The sequence below is a fragment of the Grus americana genome, chromosome 5, assembly GCF_028858705.1.
Source record: "Grus americana isolate bGruAme1 chromosome 5, bGruAme1.mat, whole genome shotgun sequence".
Taxonomy (NCBI): Eukaryota; Metazoa; Chordata; class Aves; order Gruiformes; family Gruidae; genus Grus; species Grus americana.
In genome coordinates, this window is record NC_072856.1 from 33,131,513 (window position 1) to 33,151,108 (window position 19,596).

Here is a 19,596-nt window from a genome sequence, read left to right on the forward strand (position 1 = left end):
AACAGTGTGTTGGGGGGAGGGGGAGATGGTGTATTTAATCTAGCTTCTAAGTAAAACCCCATTTTATTAGACTGTATTTTGTAGCATTTCTTATTAGCTCTTGCCTCTCCCTGACTCCTTCCTAGAGCTTATTATTTTCAGTCTCTTTTCAACAGGGAGTTCCAGCTTCAAAGAGAGGAAGGGCTTTAAAAACAAAAAAAAAGGGCCAAGACATAAGTTTCTGTCTGATGGTGCGTCCAGCTGGCATTTCCTCTCCTGGAATGAGGTTCTGACTCACTCCGGCCTATAACAAAAACAAAACTCTCAATCTAGCATGTGTAACACAAAGTGATGTCCATTTCCCAAGAGAGGATTCCTCATGCCATATTGATATCTTAGGCACGCAGACAGACTGCATGTCCAGGTTTGTAAATGACAGAATTCTTTAAAGAAGGGGTGAAACAATGCAGATTTGGGGAACAGAAGAGAAAATGGAGATCAAACATAGCTTATTAAGGATTTTCATCCATCCTCTGATGGAAAGCATAGGAGAACTTTTTGCTGTATATTTTCCAGGACGTGACCTAATCCATATGTGTTTTAAATGAATTAATCACTGCGGCTTTTCCCAGTCACAGTGGGAAAAAAGGAGTTTACCAGCTCACATCCAGCTGGAAGGATATTTAGGCAGTTGGTAATTGCTGCCTGATCATTTCTGTGTTATCTGCTGTGTCCATAGAGCTTGTCCGGCTCTGTGCCCTTCCCATAAATTCTCTTATACTTTTTCCTCACAGGAAAAAAATTTTCAAATAAGTAGTTTATTAAAAATGGCCTTCATGCGCAGGGAACAGCCCATCTCACCCACCCAAATTAGTCAGAACCACTCTCCCACCCTCACTTGCAAATTGTGACCTTATCCAAACAGTTCCTTTCCACTCAAAATGGTAATTTGTAGTAAAAATAGTGTTTCAGAACATTAGCAACATTTTTTCTCGATCATAAAATCTAATTTTCAATTAAGTATGGAAAACTTTTTTTAAGAGGGTAGATTAACCATTCTGAATATTTCAAGGAAAATTAATACTTTTTGTTGTCATATATAGGCTAGTTTCTACCCCTCTGCCATGCAACAGCAACAGGCTCAATGTAGAAGCCACTGGCTGATTTGTTGCCTCACATTATGCTGAAGAGCTGAACAAAAGTTAGCTTTAAAAAAGAAGTCTGTTTCGTTTTTAAAATACCTTCCTATTGCCTTCATCACAGCAGTGGTGTGGCAATGCGACTCAGGGACAAGCCCCATTAAACAGAGCACTGTGCACTTAGCTTTGCCCTCTTAAGTGAAGAGTGGAGGTGCAGGTAAGAGACAAGCGATGAGAGACAACGAATTTACAGGAAAAACACACAACAAGGCAAAACTCTGACCTGTACACCTGGCCCAGTCCCACACAGCCTGACCCAGCCACTGCCAGGCTTTACAAGAACAATTTGAAGGAAAATGAAGCAGTTCTGTGAAGGTTTTGATCAGCTCTACGTGCAAGAAGGGCTGTGGGTGTGCAGGTAATTTACTGCCACTTACGACAGAGAACTTTGCTTAGCATCTAGCTACTGATATACAAATCACACAACACTGGGCTCCCAGGTGGGCAGAAGCAGACGACCAAAAACCTAAAGAAATATTCTTTCTCCACCTGTGGGGTTTACAGCTTTTACACAGTTGTAGCTCAGAGGCTGGCTGGATGGCCAAGTGGCTGGCTCTGCAGCTGGAGCAGGGCTAGTGACAGCAAGGAGCTCAGTTTGGCTATGCAGAGGAGTTTGAGGAACACAGGAGAGGGGATCTTCATGCCCAGGTAAAGGCTGCCCGTTACTTCTGCCTACAGCGCTTAGCTGATGCTACTAGCACTGCTGAGATCCCAGTGCAAGCCCCATTTGATATCTCTTTTTAATACCATGAATATCATAAAACTGGAGCACGACAGAAAACAGAGAACACAAGCACTCATTATTAGATACTTTGTTTTAAAAAAATGGTACCTTGATATTCTGTTATCAGCCAAAAATACTATTTCTTGGTTTCAGAGAGCATTTCAGAAAGAGTCAACTCTCCCAGCTGTATTCAGATAAACAAAAGTTTCCTTTTCCTGACTATTTCTTTCTTTCTAATTGGTCTTTCAGGTGCTAGAAAAAACCATATAAACTCTTCTTAAAGGGATTTATTTACAAATCTGTGGCATTTCTGGAAATTGTAGAAACACAATAATTTTTGGCAGTGTTAGCTACAGAAAAGTCTATTTAAGTTGACTGCTGAACAGAGTAAGGCTTTTATCTCTTCAGCTCCACCTGCATAATTTCTAAATTAATGCCCCGAATACTTGAGGTGTCTGTGAACCTCTTTTCAATACTCTTCTTCCTTTTGTCACTAATACCCGGTGACATTGCAGCATCCCTTCACATGGGGCAAGGAGAGATGCCTGGAACATCTGTGCCACCATTAAGCACAAGGAGGTGGGTTTCAGCACCATGCCCTATAAGAGAACAGCACTTGAGTGGACAGACTGCCCTGGGCCTCTGAATTCCTCAGATGTTTGTGATGCCCTAGTCTGCTTCTAAATGTTTGCATTCTGAATCTATTTGTACACACTTACAAAGAGGCTTGTTCTATTAGGAAAAACATCCTTCTGACCTGTCAAGCTGGGAAAGCAACTCAGACTTATCTGGGAAAGAGGAACAGGAATAAGAAGGGAGCATAGGAGTGACTGCTGACTTCAGAGCTGGGGCAACACAGACTGTCATGTGAAGGACTGGAGGAATATTCTCCAAAAACAAGCCAAAATTAAGATATCAGGAGGTTCCTCTTTCTTATTTGTACCGTGGAAGCACCTGTATAATAGTGCATATGCCTGCAAGACAGCAATAGCCCTAGCCTTACAACAACATGCAGATCAAAGCTCTCAAAAGGAGAGTTCTGGTAGGCAATGAAGACTGGGAAGTGGTTCTGTGTTAGTGTGTCGTTCCCCTGAAACACCCTAAACTTACCAAAATTTTCTCCTCCCCAGATGTCCATTTGAGTATCATATTTTCCCAGGTGGTTAAACCAGGACTTGTCAATCACAAAGATGCCTCCTGCTATGACAGGTGTTCTGGAAAAGAAAACACAAGCCCACACAAAATAGTCACATGTACATGTAGCACAACCATCTTCATTTTAGAGGGGGGACAATTTGTCCAGGCCTGACAAATTACATCTCATTTAAAAGAGAAAAATAGTAGAGCTGGGACGTGAATCGGCAGCAGGCTTCTGGGATCCCCCTTCACTAGATCATCCTCCCGCCTTTGTTAGATGGTCCTGCAAGCACTACATGAGTAATTCTGTGTCTTTTGCATTTATACAAATATTCACAGTGTGAAGGAATGACAGGGGCACTGTCTGATAACTGTGTTCACCAAGTAGATGTGGTGTGAGAGACTTTGCTCAATGTACTGCTCTGCTGATAGCAAGCTGGTTGCTTCAGGAGTACAAAGCAGAGGCTCACAAATTACACAGAGGAATTGAATGGTACTTTTATGTTACAAAGGGAGCTGTCTGCCTATACAGACAAGCACTGTGACTTTTTATATCAGGATTTGTCACATTCTACATTCCTCAGAGCCGGGTACACAGCAGCAAGGCAGGCAATAACTGTTCCAGCCAACAGAGTCTGTTTTGTCCATGGACATGCATATTTAAGGAGAGGAGGATAATCCTGTGCCGAAATTACTAGGCAAGATTCAGTTCCCAGGTCTGCTTACACTTCCTGGCTGACTGTTTAGATGCTTCATTCCTTAATTCTTCACCTGGAAGATGGAGGTAATTAAAAACCCCTAAAGGGATTTCTGAGGCATTCAGAGTATTGAGTGAAACCACAAAAACAAACATATAGAAGAGGTGGCTTGTAGAGGTGGCATGCGTACAAGCCTATGATAGTATATAATTGCTATTCTTACAATGTTCAGGGAGTAATACTCTCAGAATTAGGGTATAGACCTCAATGCATTCAGAAAATAACGTGAAGAGTTTTGTCGTCATCAAGTGAACACTGTGGCATTTCGTTCTCAGCAAGGCAGTCCCGGTGTACTCCTTGCCATACAGGTGAAGGCTTTGTAAAGGCATTTGGAGGACTGTACACAGTCCATCAGAGACAGCTACCTTATAGACTGAGTTGGGTCTGTTCTGGACATCTTCTGCTCTATAGGAATCTGCTCCCACTTAAAGTGAAGGCTCCAGTCAAACCCTGAGAAGGAAAAACACATCAGATAGGTTTTGTTATTGTTTTTCTATTAGCTTCAGTGATGGTTTCCACCTTTACATCACAGGCTATTCCTACTTTCCTTCCCTGACCTCCCTCATGGTCTACCCAAGATGACAAGAGCCTATCCTAATGCAGCTAAGAAGTCACCAACTTCTGTCTTGGCATCCTCATCCCTTCGCATTACAGATCTCTGCTCAATTCCACTCCATATCTTCAGGACAGTGTTGTCACTGTGAGATGGAATTGCATTTTGGCCAGTCTGTCTTACACTTCCCTGCCTGCCAAAGTTATGAGGCCGTAATCAAAGGACTTTGTGGGATGTGATGTAGTCCGGGAACAAAGGCCTGCAGATCATTATAACCATCACCTCTTTCAAGACTACCATTTAATAATAGTTGGCCTGTGGTGGATAGTTGAGCACAGCACAGTCACTAACATTACACCATTGTTAAGGGTAGCCACGGAACAAGTAGTCTTTGGCCGGCAAGTGGTGCAGCAGCGAACCCCAGCCACAGAAGAGGGAGAAGAGCACGAGGCACTGTGGGTGATCGCAGGAATAGCTGCAAGGGGGTTCAGCTGCCAGGAGAGAGGTGAAAATGGTTTTCAGAAGATGCCATGAGATAGCCTGACAGATAGGGGCAGCAACTGGAAGTGCCTGACAGACTCCAGTGTACATGTAGTGTAGGGAGGGCATGGTGATATGTTTAATCAGTTAACTGAGCCCTGAAATTGCAAAATGTTATGACAGTGATGCAAGCTCAAGAGGAAAACACTAGTTGGGTTTTGTTTTAATTCTGCAAAAGACATGACTTTGCAAGTTGCAGGAAAAAGAGGACAGAGAACCCATCAGGAGAGGTCATCACTCTGTTTTCTTAGAAAGCTATAGAGAACATCAATTATTTTTCATGCACCATCCCTCAGGCCTAAATTACACAAGCCATTTATTACACCCACCTCCCCTCAGATCTGCTGATGCTGCCAGGTAGGCAAAATTATCCAGGCTGATAACATCAATGATTGGACTCACCACTCGGGTATAATCCTGAGGGAGAGAGAGAAAAGGGGAAAAAAAAAAAGTCAGGCTTTTCTTGAATGTCTGGCAAAGCTGCCAGAGATCAGAAAACACAAAGCTGCATATGTAAATCTTTGACTGGCTTCTCCAGTACAGTTCTGGTAGCTGAGCAAGGGATCCGTGGCCACTACATCCAACATGAAGATGGTGGGTATTAGCCAGCTGCATGCCATGGGTGGGGGGAACAGAGCCTGGGACCCAGGATTGCTGCTAAGAAACAGCTCTTTATTTCCTGCCCAAGTCACAGGGCATGAATCACTGTCTCAAAGGTTTTGTGCTTGTTTTTGATATCTACTGACAGCATATCTTCTGCTCAGCCATCCTTGAATTAACTCATTATCATCAGCCTAGAAATGATCAACTCACTAATAAAGCATCCTCCTAGCAAGTACTATGAAGACCTCATACTTAAGAATCATAGTGCAAACTGAAAAAACCATAACATAATATTAAGATATTAGGAGTACTTTATTGGCATTAAATGGTATAGACATTTACAGTTTTCTTTTGAAATTCTTTTATTAAGTAGATGTTGACATTATAACAATTTTTCAACATCATGAGACAGGGCATTAAAGACAGTCTTGTGATAGCTGAAATATATGATGAAACAGAGAGCTGGCAATGCCAGAAACAGCATCTTGTTATTGGACGGCTGCCAGCCTCCATGCCCTTCCTATCAAACCTTCATTTTATGCCTTGCAATAGCTCCTCCTGCTGTAGCACACTTGGCCAGGATGGCACATCCTAGGTGAGAGCTATTATTCATGTTTATCCCCCTCTGTGCTGCAATGGCTGTCCAGCCTGAGCCCCCCCAGCACCCACCAGGCAGCCTGGTGCTCCAGCCACTGCTCCAACCAGCCAATGCTAGGACTGGGTAGGGCAAGACTGAAACCTGAACTATGATGCACATCAGAAAGGTAGGAAGTAGGTCAGAAATAGGCTGACTTGAAATCTGTTCACTAAATAATACTGGAGTCAGCACCCAAGCTTTTGCAACTTAGATCATTCCCTAAAGAAACTAGTGAGGTTCTTCCTACTTAGGGACCCCTATGCTGCTGCTGCAGCTTGACTTAAAGAGCAGTAGTAAAGTAAACATTTATGGGCTTCCGAGATGGAGGATTTATTGAGCAGCAATAAAAAGCAGAAGCTTTTAAGTCATCAACCCTGAAGTTTCACCTTCTGCTGCTCCTTCATATTAAGCCAAGCAGACATGAATACAAGGCAGCATTAGAGCCTCCATCCCTTCTCTTGGGACCCATTATCACATGGAATCCTCCTTTCAGAGGAGGGGATCAATCCCTGCAACTTGCAAGCATGGCTATGACTTCTCCCATCACCTCTCCCCAGTCTGCTCTTACAGCAAAGCCCTAAGTCTCCCCCTCCAGACCTATAGTGCAGTCAGGGCAACAGCTGCTACTATTCCTATCTCGTTTTCACTCTTCCAGCCTCATGTCAATCCTTTCCCAAGTGAACCAGCAAAGAGACATCCCTGCCCTCACAGGCACATCCTCTGTGCTAGGAAGCCACCTGCATGCAGGTGGTGTGTGTCGGCAGCTCGACGGGAGCTGGAAGGAAAGTTTTGGCAGTGACAAGGCAGAGGGGAGGGTTCAGCAGCAAGAAGGGAGATGGCAACCACAGAAAAGTTGCATAGTGTGTGCTGCCAAAGTGGTTATCCTATGTACAGGTGGACAGGACTAGGAAGGTTTAAGTTAGTGGTTCCAGCATTCACCACTGCCTCCCATCACTCAGCACCTCCTGCCCTGTCACATTAGCAGGAGAACGTAGAAGCCAGTCAGGGATGTCTTGCCCATCTAGCTCAGGCTGTACCGTCCTCTGTGACAGCCTGCCTGAGGAGTACCTGGGAATGCTGTCCCCACTGGCACTGCTGATGGCATGCAAGGGCAGAGGATCCACCAGCACAAGACAGGTCAGCCCCACTCATTCCAGAAGGGGAGATAGTGCTCACCTCTTTCACTCTCTGAAGCATTGGCTGCAGCCACTCGCTGTTGACTTCACAGTGACTGTCCAAGAAGGTGAGGATGTCAGCAGTAGCCACTTCTGCCCCTCGCACCCGAGAGCGAATCAGCCCTACAATGAGAAAAAGACGGCAGAAGATCAGGAAGGTTAGGAAGGGAAACAGCTGAGCCTCCTTCAGAAAATAAAATACTTTGTGTGGCCATTACAGAAGAAGAGCAGGTGGTTCTCACACCTCCATTAGGAGCAGAGAGCAGCTTTAGCAGGGCATCCCCTGGGGGACACACTACCAGCTGAGACCTCCCAGCAGACACAGAATGACCTCAGTTGTCACTTCTGTTCACACCACTGAGCTTTCATCTGGTTCCTGCCTTGATGACGTCCCCCTTCACTTCCAGCCCTCCCCATGCTGCTGCCTGCTCAGCATCTGTCCCATCAGAGCACCCTGTTGCCTCTCTCACCACTTCCATGGGACCAAGCTCTACTCTGCTTGTTGCCTTTCTTACTGATTATCTGCTTTACTCCCACTTGTCCTTTACTCTGCCCTGTGGTCAGAGATGTCAACCTGGCTCTCAGATGTCTCCATACTTTCTTACAGACCATCCCACTATCTGGGGTGCCCTTTGTGAACTGAGTAGTGACTCCTGTCTCCCCTTCCAGATCCTCGCTCCAGGCCTGCTGTGCACTGACAGGTTTAGAAATAAGCCAGCACATGTGAGTCAAACTGAAGAGCAGCTGGGAAAGTCAGCATTACCATTTATGCACATAGGAGATATATGAGAAATAACTTTCCTTAATTGTATCTATTTATGATAGATACATGATTGTTTTTCCCTTCCCCACATCTCCTAGATTGCTTGTTATGTCACGCTCTGACTTTAAAAGGATAAGACTTAGATCGGTATCTATATTCATAAAGATCTTAAATTGCAGTCCTTGTTCTAGCCAGGGCCTCTGGACACCACTTCTCATTATTTAAAGTACGAAATGAGAGCCCTGAAGCCTGAGAGTTGATAAGCCAGATTCTCCCTCCACAGAGCCTCCAACCTAGGACACCAAACTCTTATACTGAAAAAACAAACCGTAAACATAAGAAACAACATGGGAGCAGCTGGCAAGCGAACAGGGCCATGTGGGAAAATCTGCAAAATCTTTCTACCTACAAAGATTTCCACACTCACCTTCTCGCCGGGTGTTTCGTAGACACTTGACCTTTGGGATCTTGGTAAGGAGCTGGCAGTCCTCAGCTTAGGGAAGGCAAAAAAAAACCATTTGGCACACATGCATGAATTATTTGGCTTCAACAGAGAGCTCCACTTAACTGTTCTCCTGCTTCTCCATGGGAGGGGAATTTCTGCTTTCGCTTAACATCACATTTACAAGGGTATGTAGTCATAGGACAAGGGGTAATGGCTTTAAGCTGAAAGAGGGTAGATTTAGATGAGATATTAGGAAAAAGTTTTTCACTATGAGGGTGGCAAGGCACTGAGGTTGCCCAGAGAAGTTGTGGATGCCCAGCTCTGAAGTGTTCAAGGCCAGGCTGGATGAGGCTTTGTGCATGGAGGGTGTCCCCGCCCATGGCAGGGGGGTTGGAAATAGATGGTCTGTAAGGTCCTTCCAACCCAAACCATTGTATGATTCTATCATTAATCAGCCTAAATCCTGTTGTGTAAAGAGTACACAGAAGAGCACTGCTTGCTTCTGTCCTCCTTGGACAACTGAGCCTGTTTCCTGATACTCTGAGCAGCCAGGCCTTCGCCCTCCCATGCTCAGCATTTCACAAGAACGATGCGGCATGCGCTGGCAAGGTGGCACCGAGCACTGATGAAACAGAGGGACCACAGGGAGCCAGGGCTGCAAATCATCAAAGTGCCAGGTAAAAGAGAGTCCTGTCATATAAAGGGATCTCATCTGCTCTATTTGTCTTCAGCAGCTCGTCTGGGCATTTCTCACCATTTGTTCTCAGGGCAGTTTCTGCTTGATTTTATTTAATAAAGGCCACAAGGATGTGACCTGCTTCCTTGGACACATCATTACATTAACACAAGGATGCCTAACCAAGAGCTTTGCTGGCAGCCAGAAGTTCGTGCCATCCCTCGTTTACATTGCCCAAGGAAGATGACAGAGAGGAACAGCTACCAGCTCCAGCCCAGCTGTACCAATGAGCACTGGGTCTTTAGTTCTCTATTATCTTCTCTTTATTCCTGCTCTAGCAGAGGTCACAGGAATAACAATTTCTAATTTGCTCTTTTCCCTTGCTCCATCAAGTTCACCCCCGTTTCCATGTCCATTGTTCGTTCCTTTTCATGTCTCACACCTCCCCTTTCCCACTGTCATCCTCTCACAGACTGAGCGCTCTGGGGAGAATGCAATCAGCCAAAGTGCATCTCTTGGCATGTTCCTGCAGGAGCATTTCCATTCTCAAGGATGCATGCAACCTGAAATACTGCTTGTGTGGGCACTTTGGCAGCTGCTGCATCATCCAAGTGAAGTGGCAGGTGCTCTTAATTACAAAGTACCAAGATTTTGCTGGACATCTGCTACAAGAGAAGGCAACACTCATCTTGGCCAAGTCACAACTTCAGGTAAGTACGAGAATCCTCATCAAGTCATTCACTCTCCAGGAGTGGAGCACATCACCCTGACTGTAACTACTTGCCAGAGCTTACAAACTCTCTGTATCTTTGGAGAAAATGAGGTGGATATTAAAGCAAAGCCTCAGACCTCACGCGCTAAAGTGCCTCCATGCAGGTGCCTCAGGGGAGTAGCTATATCCACAAATATCCAGCTGCCAGTGAGAAAAATGAGAGCTGTCATAGGATGGGGCTTTTTAAATATCTTTCCATTTACCTAGGAGCCTAAATAGGAGTTTCTGGCTGAGCCCTGTGCAGTTCAGGCCCCAGAGATCCATCACTGTTGTTCTGGTACACTTTGACCACTGAGAATTGAATTTCCAGATGCCAAATATGGGATGTTTAGGACTGTTTGTTGGAGGTGCTCGGAAGCACCAAACTCCAACAGAGGGGCACAGCTCAGTCCTTATCCAAATCACACTCCAAGGCCCTCAGAAAGTTAAATCCCTAATCTCAGCATCTAAAAATTTTTTTTGGCCAAAGCTACATAAGTATTCAGCTGCAAAATCAAAACAGCAATGCTTCCTTACTGCAGCGGGCCAAGGTGGGCATTCTCAGCTATCTGTAAAGTGTTCTGAAGGAGTAATTATCAATTTATTATAAGTGGCACACAACTAGATTGTCCTTGAATCTAGTGCACATCATGGGAGAAGCAAGAAGCCTCCTGTCCCCACCACCTCACCACTACTACACAACAACCAGGAGCAAGAGCAACTGTACAGATAGAAAGAGCGTATAGACTCATGCAGAAGACACTTCATCCCTGTGTCAAGCTCCAGGAGAAGGTATGGCCCTGCCCAAAGCAATAACCCTTCCATGGCCTCCCACAGGGACACCTGGGATCCCACACACATGGAGGCTGGCAGACAGTCTCACCCCAGTCTGCCTGCAGGAAGCCAGGCTGCAATTTTCTGTAGGCTCCATTGCATCCTTTTGCTCTCTCTTGGTTTGTAATTATCTGCTGTGTTCATGTATACCATTGCTACATACACATCTGTGCTAAACAGCTCACAAAATGGTGCATAACGAAACTAAACAGAGATCTCTGGCAGCCTGGCCACAATTGCCAAGCTGGCAGAAAGGGAAGACCCAATGGAAAGGAAAAAAGAGGAAGAAGCTCTGGCCTCTGCCATGCATAGACATAAACTGAACACAGAAAAACTTCCTCCCTTTTCTTTTCCTCTTGCATACAGATAAAAGCGAATCTCTGTGAGGGAGGGGGACTGAACAAAGCAATTGAAAAGAGGGAAAACAGAAGGGAAGAAATACGTGCAAGGGAAATAGGTCCATACTTACGATCTGAGCTGAAGTCATCTACCAAAATGATCTCCTGGATGAGGCTGGGAGGGGTGCGGTTCAGGACGCTGCAGGGACCCAGGGAGGAAAAAGACAATCTTTGTGAGCTGCCATAATAATGACAATGGTAGGACTGATACAAATCTGCTATGCTATGCATTACAGCAGGAACACCAAACTCCAGTAATGTGGAAGAGGTAACCTTGCCCTTGTATCTGGGTTCATTGGCAGGAGCCAAACTGCAAGCAGGAATATCACAGAGAGCTACGGCATCTAAGCCAGACCTTACAAGGACCCACAGCCAGCAAGCTGACTGCAGAACTTGCCTGGGGGCAGCTAGCAAAGGATGCTGCGGCATGCTCTCTGCCTCTAAACAGAGAGGCAAAGAGAAGAGCTCCACTTGCCCCAAGGCCCCCAGGAGGCCGTTCCATCTGCCAGGCTCTGGGCAAAGCTCATCACTGCTGGGGAGCGGAAAGAGAGCTGCCACTTTCCCCAGCAAGGAGCTCTGTCTCAATGCCACCAATGAGGCCTGCTGGGGCTTTCTCACCAATTCCCTTCTTTGGGAGGAAGGCAATTTTCTTTGGTGATATTCTGGATTTGGGGGGTTTTCTCCTCTTTTGCTTGTTACTTGTCTTTCTTTCAAACCAGCCCCCACATTTGCTGAGAGCACCCCCCTTTCCTCGGGCTGGTCACACCATACCCCACAATATCCTTGGGACTGCAGTAGGTTTGCACCTGCAGGACACAGGGGCTTTCATACACAAGGAGGGGGGATAAAAGCTTCTGCCCTCCTCAGAGGTTGATGCACTCTGGTACCCTGGAGTCATAGCAGTCTGATTCTGACCTCTTTGTGCCTCTTATTCGTTTAAGAGACTTGAACTAATTCTCCATTACCTTCTTCAAGTCCCTCCCCCAGCTCTACTACAACCACACAGCATATTCCCCCTTCAGACCTCCTTCTCCAATGCCTCTATTCACAGGCAGGTCCTCATTGCCTTCAACAAGATTGCTCAGCTGCATTTAGTCACCCTGGTGATGAGGATATCTATGCAAACTTTAATATTAAAAACCAGAGGTAAACACTGTCCTCTTGGTTCTAGCAACTTGTCTCATTTCAGTGGCACCTACTCTTCTGATTTTAGGCAATTCTGCAGAAAGATTGTTGGGGGTTTTTCTCTTCTTTTTAATTTTGCTTTTTTGTTTTATACGGGAAACAGACAACAAGAGTAATCCCATACTCCCAGGAATGGAGCTGTAAAGAAATAAATTACCATCTTGCTAAGTAGCATCAGTGATGGCTTTGCATACAGAGACAGTTTCCTCAGTTTGGGAGAGTCTTCTGCTGTCTTACACAGCAAAATCCTGACTGCTCTACTGCTCAGTATCACATCCCACTCTATTTCAGATTTATGCTGCTTCATATGTCCCTGAGAGTATTTGTATTTTGAGCTTATATGTCCCTAGATGACTGAGCTTGCATTTTTCAAAGCTGAATCTCATTTGCTTCTCTTGGCTCTTACCTCTCTGGATCCTCTAGCATGGTGGGGTGGGAGGTGGGGGATGCTCCTCTTTGCATGTATAAGTGCAGCTTCTCATAGCATAGCCATCATCTGCATATTTTACAGACAAGGTTGCCCTGCACAGAAATTCTTGTCTGTGAAAACTCAATGCAAAACATAACCAATCCAGACAGGCTGCATCCTGCAGTATAATTGCTGTAAAATGGTATTCTACACCTTCTCCCAGTAGCCTGACTACTAGCAATGATCATATTTTCTCCACAAGTTTCAGGTCTTCCAACTCAACATAACCAGGGGGAAAAAAGCAAACACATGCCCGCTTCCTCACCTGTCCACTAATTCCCCAGTAGAGAAAAAACACTCCTTGAGGAGTTCACAGCTCATTGTTCAATGCCCAGTTCTGCTCTCAGCTCTGCAAGAATTTGCTGTGGACCCTTGGGAAAGGTATTTAATCTTCTCTGCACTTTGTCTTGTCTCTCTTTTTAACAAGAAATACAGTAATCCTAGTATTTCCCTCCAACGAGGTGCAGAGACTGGCATGACAATTGAGTACTTTTAGGCACAAAATATATTATTAGGATTCCAAAATTCAAATGACAATTGCCTTTTACAGCAGAAACACAGACTGTTCTCCCCTCAACTCATGGATCCCCTACCTCCTTTGTCTTTTCTCACAGCTTCCTTCTTCCAGTATCAGTGTCCTTACTCTGTCACATGACACCACATCAGCATTGTCAATGAGTTTCTCTCCTCTGCTGATCTGTCCATCCCTCATCAGCTCACAGATAATCTCTTTATTCCAGATGTTAGCAGAGGAGCATCTCTTTTTTTCTCCTTGCTCTAAAATAATCTCCTCTTTTGCCATTATTTAAATTGTCATTGTAATGAGTTGCTATACCAAATGCTCTAACATTACAACAGCATCCTTTTAATCAGAATTTATACAGGCTCTCTGCATAGGCACTGAATCACTGACAGCTGTTCAAGTCCATTGACTTAAAGACTGACTATTCACCTTTACATTTGCACCAAAGACAAACAGTACCCACAATACTGACTGAAATCAGAAATAAAGAGAAAGAAAGGGACCAGACAACAAAGCAGCTGATTTTCCCTTCTGCAAGAATGGTCACTGCAGCAGAAGTGATGGTATCACTTAATGACTAATCAGGCATAGACATCAATCACACAAAATGCCTTTTGAGTGACAGTTATTTCTGAGGGAGAACAGGATGCCAAGCAAGTAACTGGTTTAAGAGTGACAGCTATGTCCTGCCGAGGAAGAGATGTCACACAGGCAAGCAGCTCTTGACTGACACACATCTCCTGCAGGACCAAGGATGCCAGCAACAAGCCATTTGAACTGGCATGTTCACAGGTTCTGGTGGATAGCCCATTTCCCCCTTTTTCCCTACTCCCCTATTTAGTCTCTTGCTGTGTATTTTTAATCAATTGTCTCCCTCTACACTGAAAACAAATGAACAAAATTTGTCTGAAGGACTCCCTGCATGGGATCAGTAGGATTTGGTGTGCTGGCTTGGTCCCCCTGGCACTGTGCAGGCTGAGCAGCAGGTCCAGCTTCCTGTTGCCTTTACCTAAGGCAGAGGAGGAAAATGGCTGGAAAATCAGTTTTCCTCTTCTGCTCCCACTTCTCTTATAGCATCCCCATAGTGTAATTATGATAACTAAACTTGGGAAAAGGCCCATAATAACAGTCAAATCATATTTGACTTTCACCAGGTGCATCTCAAATGGTTAATTCTAATTACCTAAATAATTGTGCTCTATCTATCTGGCTTAAGAAAGCTCTTATAGATATAGAAATAATGACAGCCTGCAAGCCTGGCTAGTCAGCAGGTAAGCAGGCATTGCAATTTTATGCCTCCTGTTGCTTAATATCCCTGTGGTCCTCTGCAGACTCACAGCCAGGTCATAAACCAAACAGTCCTGTCCCTTTGACACTTGACTTATCCCAAAGTGCTGCAAAGTAATAATTATATAGCATTTGGCGCACTGACTGTGTATGCAAATTCAGCAACAATTATACTCACAGCAGTAACTCAGCCTGGCGCATTCAGATGTGTTTTGCTGAAAGACAGGACTCTCGGGTTACAAAAAAGCCTTGAAGAGCACCGTGAAATCTTCAACTCCTTCTATAACATCAGTGTCAACCTGCAAGTGGGACTCAGCACCATACCTCTTCTAACACTGCAGCCATGACCTGAGCCTTCACCTCTGTGTAGGGTTGTCAAACCTCACGGGCCTCAAAGATAAGGCTACTAGCCAATGCTTGGTTATGTGACACTGCAAATACTGTAGAGCCCAAGAAGAGTTCAGTCTTTGGAATCCCTCATCAGACAGGGATAAATCATGGACACTTCTGACTTCTGATGTAAGCAAGGAGTAAATCAATCACATGCACTGGCTGTAAACCATCTGGCAATGAAGACTTCAGCTGTAGCCAGAGGTCTGGGAGGAAATGCCATCCACCCCACCATTCACAGCAGAGTTCAGCCAGTCCTTCACAACAGCACTCCTCCAGTGGCAACAGGATTGCAGGGATAAATTTGAACAGATGGGTCATCTATATTTCAAGGCCTTTGTTGGGGGTTCTGGGTTGCAGGAGACCACAGCTGAGAGACTGGTAATACTGTATCTTGAGTGCTGTGTCCAGTTCTGGGCTTCCCCGGACAAGAAAAAGAGGGACATGCTGAAGCAGGTCCAGTGAAGAACCACTAAGATAATTAAGGGGCTGGAGTATCAGACCTATGAGATGAGGTTGAAAGAGCTGGAGTTGTTTAGCCTTGAGAAGAGAATGCTTAGAGAGGTTGCAGAGTCTCCATCCTTGGAGATACTAAAAACTGACCAGGTACGACCCTGAGCAACCTACTCTAGTTGACCTTGCTTTGAGCAAGCCTGGCCTGTTAATGCACTGGCAACACTCATCTGCTCATTAGTACACATCACCTCCATAGGAGCTGGATATCAATTTCTCTTGCTATGCATTACTGCTGCTCTGAATGTCATCTTCTCTTCATTTTAACTGTCATGGCATCTGGGTATTTGATTGGCTGCCTTGAGATTTTCTTAAGGATCCTACTACCATGGTTTCTGAGCACCTAACCATTTATTGTCTGACCTATGATGTAATCGGCAGAAATCTCCTGCCGTTGCCCTAGCAGCACTGTGATTCCAAACAAATCTGCTCATTTTCTGAACAGTGGTTCTGTAGAACTCATTTTATGGTTCAAATGAAAAGGAAATGATAGAGGTAAAAAAGCAAAATGTGTTAATGCAATATATACAAGTCTCTGGAAACACAGCAGCACCAAACCTGGCAGACAGAAACCCAGCCTCCTAGCCATGAGGTGAAGTTGAAAAACCTTGTTATTTATTCACAAAGTACATTTCTCTAAGCCCACAGGATCTGACAGGGGAAGAAGTGGTGATGATGAATAATGCATTCCTGTTAGTGATACCATCAGCTCAACCTTCTACCTGGACAATTCACTCTTCCTTCAGCCTCCACAGGCTGCTCCTGAACCTGCTTGCAGGCTTCAGAGACCCTTTGAGAAATGACTTGATAAGTCACAGAGGGCATTTTTTGTGTAAAAAATAAAAGGAAAAGAGCCTCCCTACATTCCGCAGAGGTGATGGGGAAGGGAAGGGAAGGGAAGGGAAGGGAAGGGAAGGGAAGGGAAGGGAAGGGAAGGGAAGGGAAGGGAAGGGAAGGGAAGGGAAGGGAAGGGAAGGGAAGGGAAGGGAAGGGAAGGGAAGGGAAGGGAAGGGAAGGGAAGGGGCAGCTGGAACATTGCTTTGTGGTACAGATAATTGCATACTCCCATCTACTTGGCGATGCTGACAGGCCCTATGCCACCTATGTACCTGGTTAGATTTGTCCACTGCTGATGATACTCAGATATGAGGAGACACTGGTACAAGATAACAAGTGTCCTGCAGGTTCAGCAGGGTCTGTGCACAAAGCCCCAGGGAGGATCTGGTGGGCCATCAGGTTCAGCAACTGTTTACCAGCAAGTGACCCCGAGCACTTGCCCAGACCCGCAAGGGCTCAGTCTCCACGAGACTTCAAGTTCATTACCTTCTGCTTGAAAGACTTGCGAGCTGTGCCCCCTGCCCTCACTGAGCCAGTCCCAGCTTCTGTAGCACACGCCCTAGCAGGCAGCTGGCTGCTTATTCCTGTTTATGAAACACAGTCCCTCCCAAGCCCCTTTGCTCAGTTGCATCTAGCAGCACACAGCATGCCCTTTGGTCCCCCCCAACTCTTCCAAACCAAGCTCATACAGACTGTTCCCACCTGCGGATGCAGACCCAGAAGTCCCTTTCCTGCTGCTAATGATTCCCCCACAGGGGCTATATAGCAGCTAACTGCAGATATGTTCTGTCTTTGAAGATATGCCTGCACTGCCAATCCAAGCCCCTGACCTGTCCTAGTGGGCCAGCTCAAGGGCAGATCACAAGCATTTGGGGAACTGCAGCCACCCTGCATGTCTAACTGCTGGAAAATGCCTAACTCTCCACCAGTGCCCTTCCAGGCACCATTGTCTGGGCCCAGCACCCCTTGCTGAACTCACCTCTTCACCGTGCGGAGCAGGGTAGAGCGTGCCTCATTGTGGAAGGTGATGATGAGGCTGGTAGCTGGCAAGTCTGTGTCATAGCGTACAGAAGTGCACCTGCAACACGGGAGAGCAGAAGCGTAAGCCAAACGTCACCCAGTAGCAGCCACTGCAGCATTGCACCTAGAATTTCTAAAGAAGAGAATAATATGCTAAAACCAGAAACAGCACAGTTGAGCTGCAGCAAGGGAGGCCTCAGCAGCCCCTGCACCAAGGTTGGCGGAGCTGAAAAAGAACTGTGCCTGTTGAAAGGCAAAGTTTTGAGGCTGTGATACCTAAACTCACGATGCTGCACACTGAGGAGGGCACATGGGTTTCATGGGGAACAAAGGTTCAACATCATGGACTCTAGTCCCAGATTCACCTGTGATACATGTAAAATCTTGTTTATTCATGCATAGGATATGCACATGCTAAGGATGCATGGAGCAGGCGTTGCTGTATAGAGCACTTCAAATCCTTCTGACATTGGGCTTTACAGAAAGGAAAACACTAGCTAGTGCTGTGATCTGCATCAGGGAGTTGCTGAGGTTCAATACTAATACTTCAGCTGACAATAGAAAGCAATTCTTCCCATCTTCTCATCTGACTTTGCAATATTAGGTACATACATTCATTCTCATACTCAGAACCAAGGATTAACTCAGGATCATCTTGCACCAGGGCTGCTCATACCCCATGGAGAACAGGGATTCTTGGAGAACAACTCACAGATGTGAATCCTGGATCCAATTCTGGCAGATACTAGGAATGGCAGATTTGGGCTGATCTGCTCCTCCAGAGTGTCCACCTTCTTAACTTTCAGCCAGTGTCAAACAGTAGTCAGTCTGCACTAATTCCCTGCCTGACGAAAAGCCCACACCTGAAACTGTGGCCTAGTGTTTTTAACAACTCAAGGCCAAGCATAGACCGAATCCATGCTGGGAGAGAATACAATTCAGATCTTACAGCCACTACTTTTACTCCCACATTTACTTCCTCTTCTTTTATGGCTATTACTAAACTGTTACTGGTTTTATCATCACATTCAATCCTACTGGTTTATGACTTTTTCATTGCAACATTTTATTAAGGGGACAGCAGCTTCTTACAGAAATTTTCAAACATATAAAGAAACCTTGATAAAGACTAAAGTGGAAAACCTGAGACCAGAAAGGAGACATACCACATTTATTATTGTTTCAAAACAACTCCATGATGTAATGCATATAAAATGTATTAAGGCATCAGGAAGTGGAAAAGCAGCAGAGACTGGTATATGTGTTATTTGGGGAAGTCTTCCCAAGATCTCAGCATTATTACAACATCACAGAGAACAAGGACAAAGTTTGTATTGAAAATTGGCCCTCTCTTTGCTTTGGATCGAAAAAAACAGCTACATGCTAGGTCAGAAGGAGCTTGTAGGATGTGGAGTCAAATATGTCCAGGCTCTGCTTGGGTGCCTGAAGAAGTGGCATGTTAGTGACCTATTGACCCCCTACTCCTTAAACAGGGAGCCAAGTCCATTTGTGACACAAGGATGGGCCTTCCTCAAACCACAGTCTAACTTGTATCAGCTGAAATAAGTCCTCATCCTAAGTTGCCATCCCAGCAACCACTCCAATCTTGTCACAAGACAAGGTACTCAAACCCAGCTCCCTCATTCCCAAACTGCCACCTCTGCAAAGGGAAGGAACCTGGAAATAGGTTTATCTGCTCTGATAATACAATGCTTTGGGCTCCCCATTGCTGAAGGGAATCCTTGCAAAGCTGGGGCTGAAAAGATCGTACATTTCCAGGGAATCACATATGTTGTTCTTCAGACTGAAGTGCAGAGATGAGGCTCTTCACAACAAGCATGCTCTGCATGCTACCACAGATCAAAGTAAACAATAATTCACCTTTGCAGTGAGCTGGTTTTAGGCCAGAACATGACAACAGATTAACAGAAAACAGCAATTCTGCATAGCAGGGAGACTTGTCACTAATGCAGGACATGGCACCGCTGCCTCTGAGTCACTAGGAAGCCAACCACAAGTCCTATGCTGATGAAGAGGAGCACAAGGCTTTCATCTCACAAGCAAGGTCCCAACTGCTTGCATTCACAAAGCACCCTGATGGCTGTCAGTGCTGGCAGGCTCACAAAGCTCCATGTCCCCTGACATCCCTTTTACAGTTTCAGTCAAGTTAGATGCCTGGTTTCCCATTCCCAGCAGCTGT

At 45.4% G+C, this 19,596-nt stretch overlaps 1 protein-coding gene across 4 annotated transcripts in view; it reads right to left on the minus strand.

The window, feature by feature from the left end:
• The window catches only part of GALNT16 (polypeptide N-acetylgalactosaminyltransferase 16), a 78,218-nt gene that overhangs the window by 17,950 nt on the left and 40,672 nt on the right, over positions 1–19,596 (minus strand). For all 4 annotated transcript variants that reach the window (XM_054827634.1, XM_054827633.1, XM_054827635.1 and 1 more), the window contains exons 3-9: positions 17,356–17,454; positions 11,244–11,311; positions 8,496–8,561; positions 7,307–7,428; positions 5,220–5,307; positions 4,163–4,247; positions 3,013–3,116 (exon numbers count right to left, since the gene is read on the minus strand). In XM_054827634.1, the coding sequence (XP_054683609.1) occupies positions 3,013–3,116; positions 4,163–4,247; positions 5,220–5,307; positions 7,307–7,428; positions 8,496–8,561; positions 11,244–11,311; positions 17,356–17,454 (632 nt within the window). The remainder of the gene's footprint in view (positions 1–3,012; positions 3,117–4,162; positions 4,248–5,219; positions 5,308–7,306; positions 7,429–8,495; positions 8,562–11,243; positions 11,312–17,355; positions 17,455–19,596) is intronic.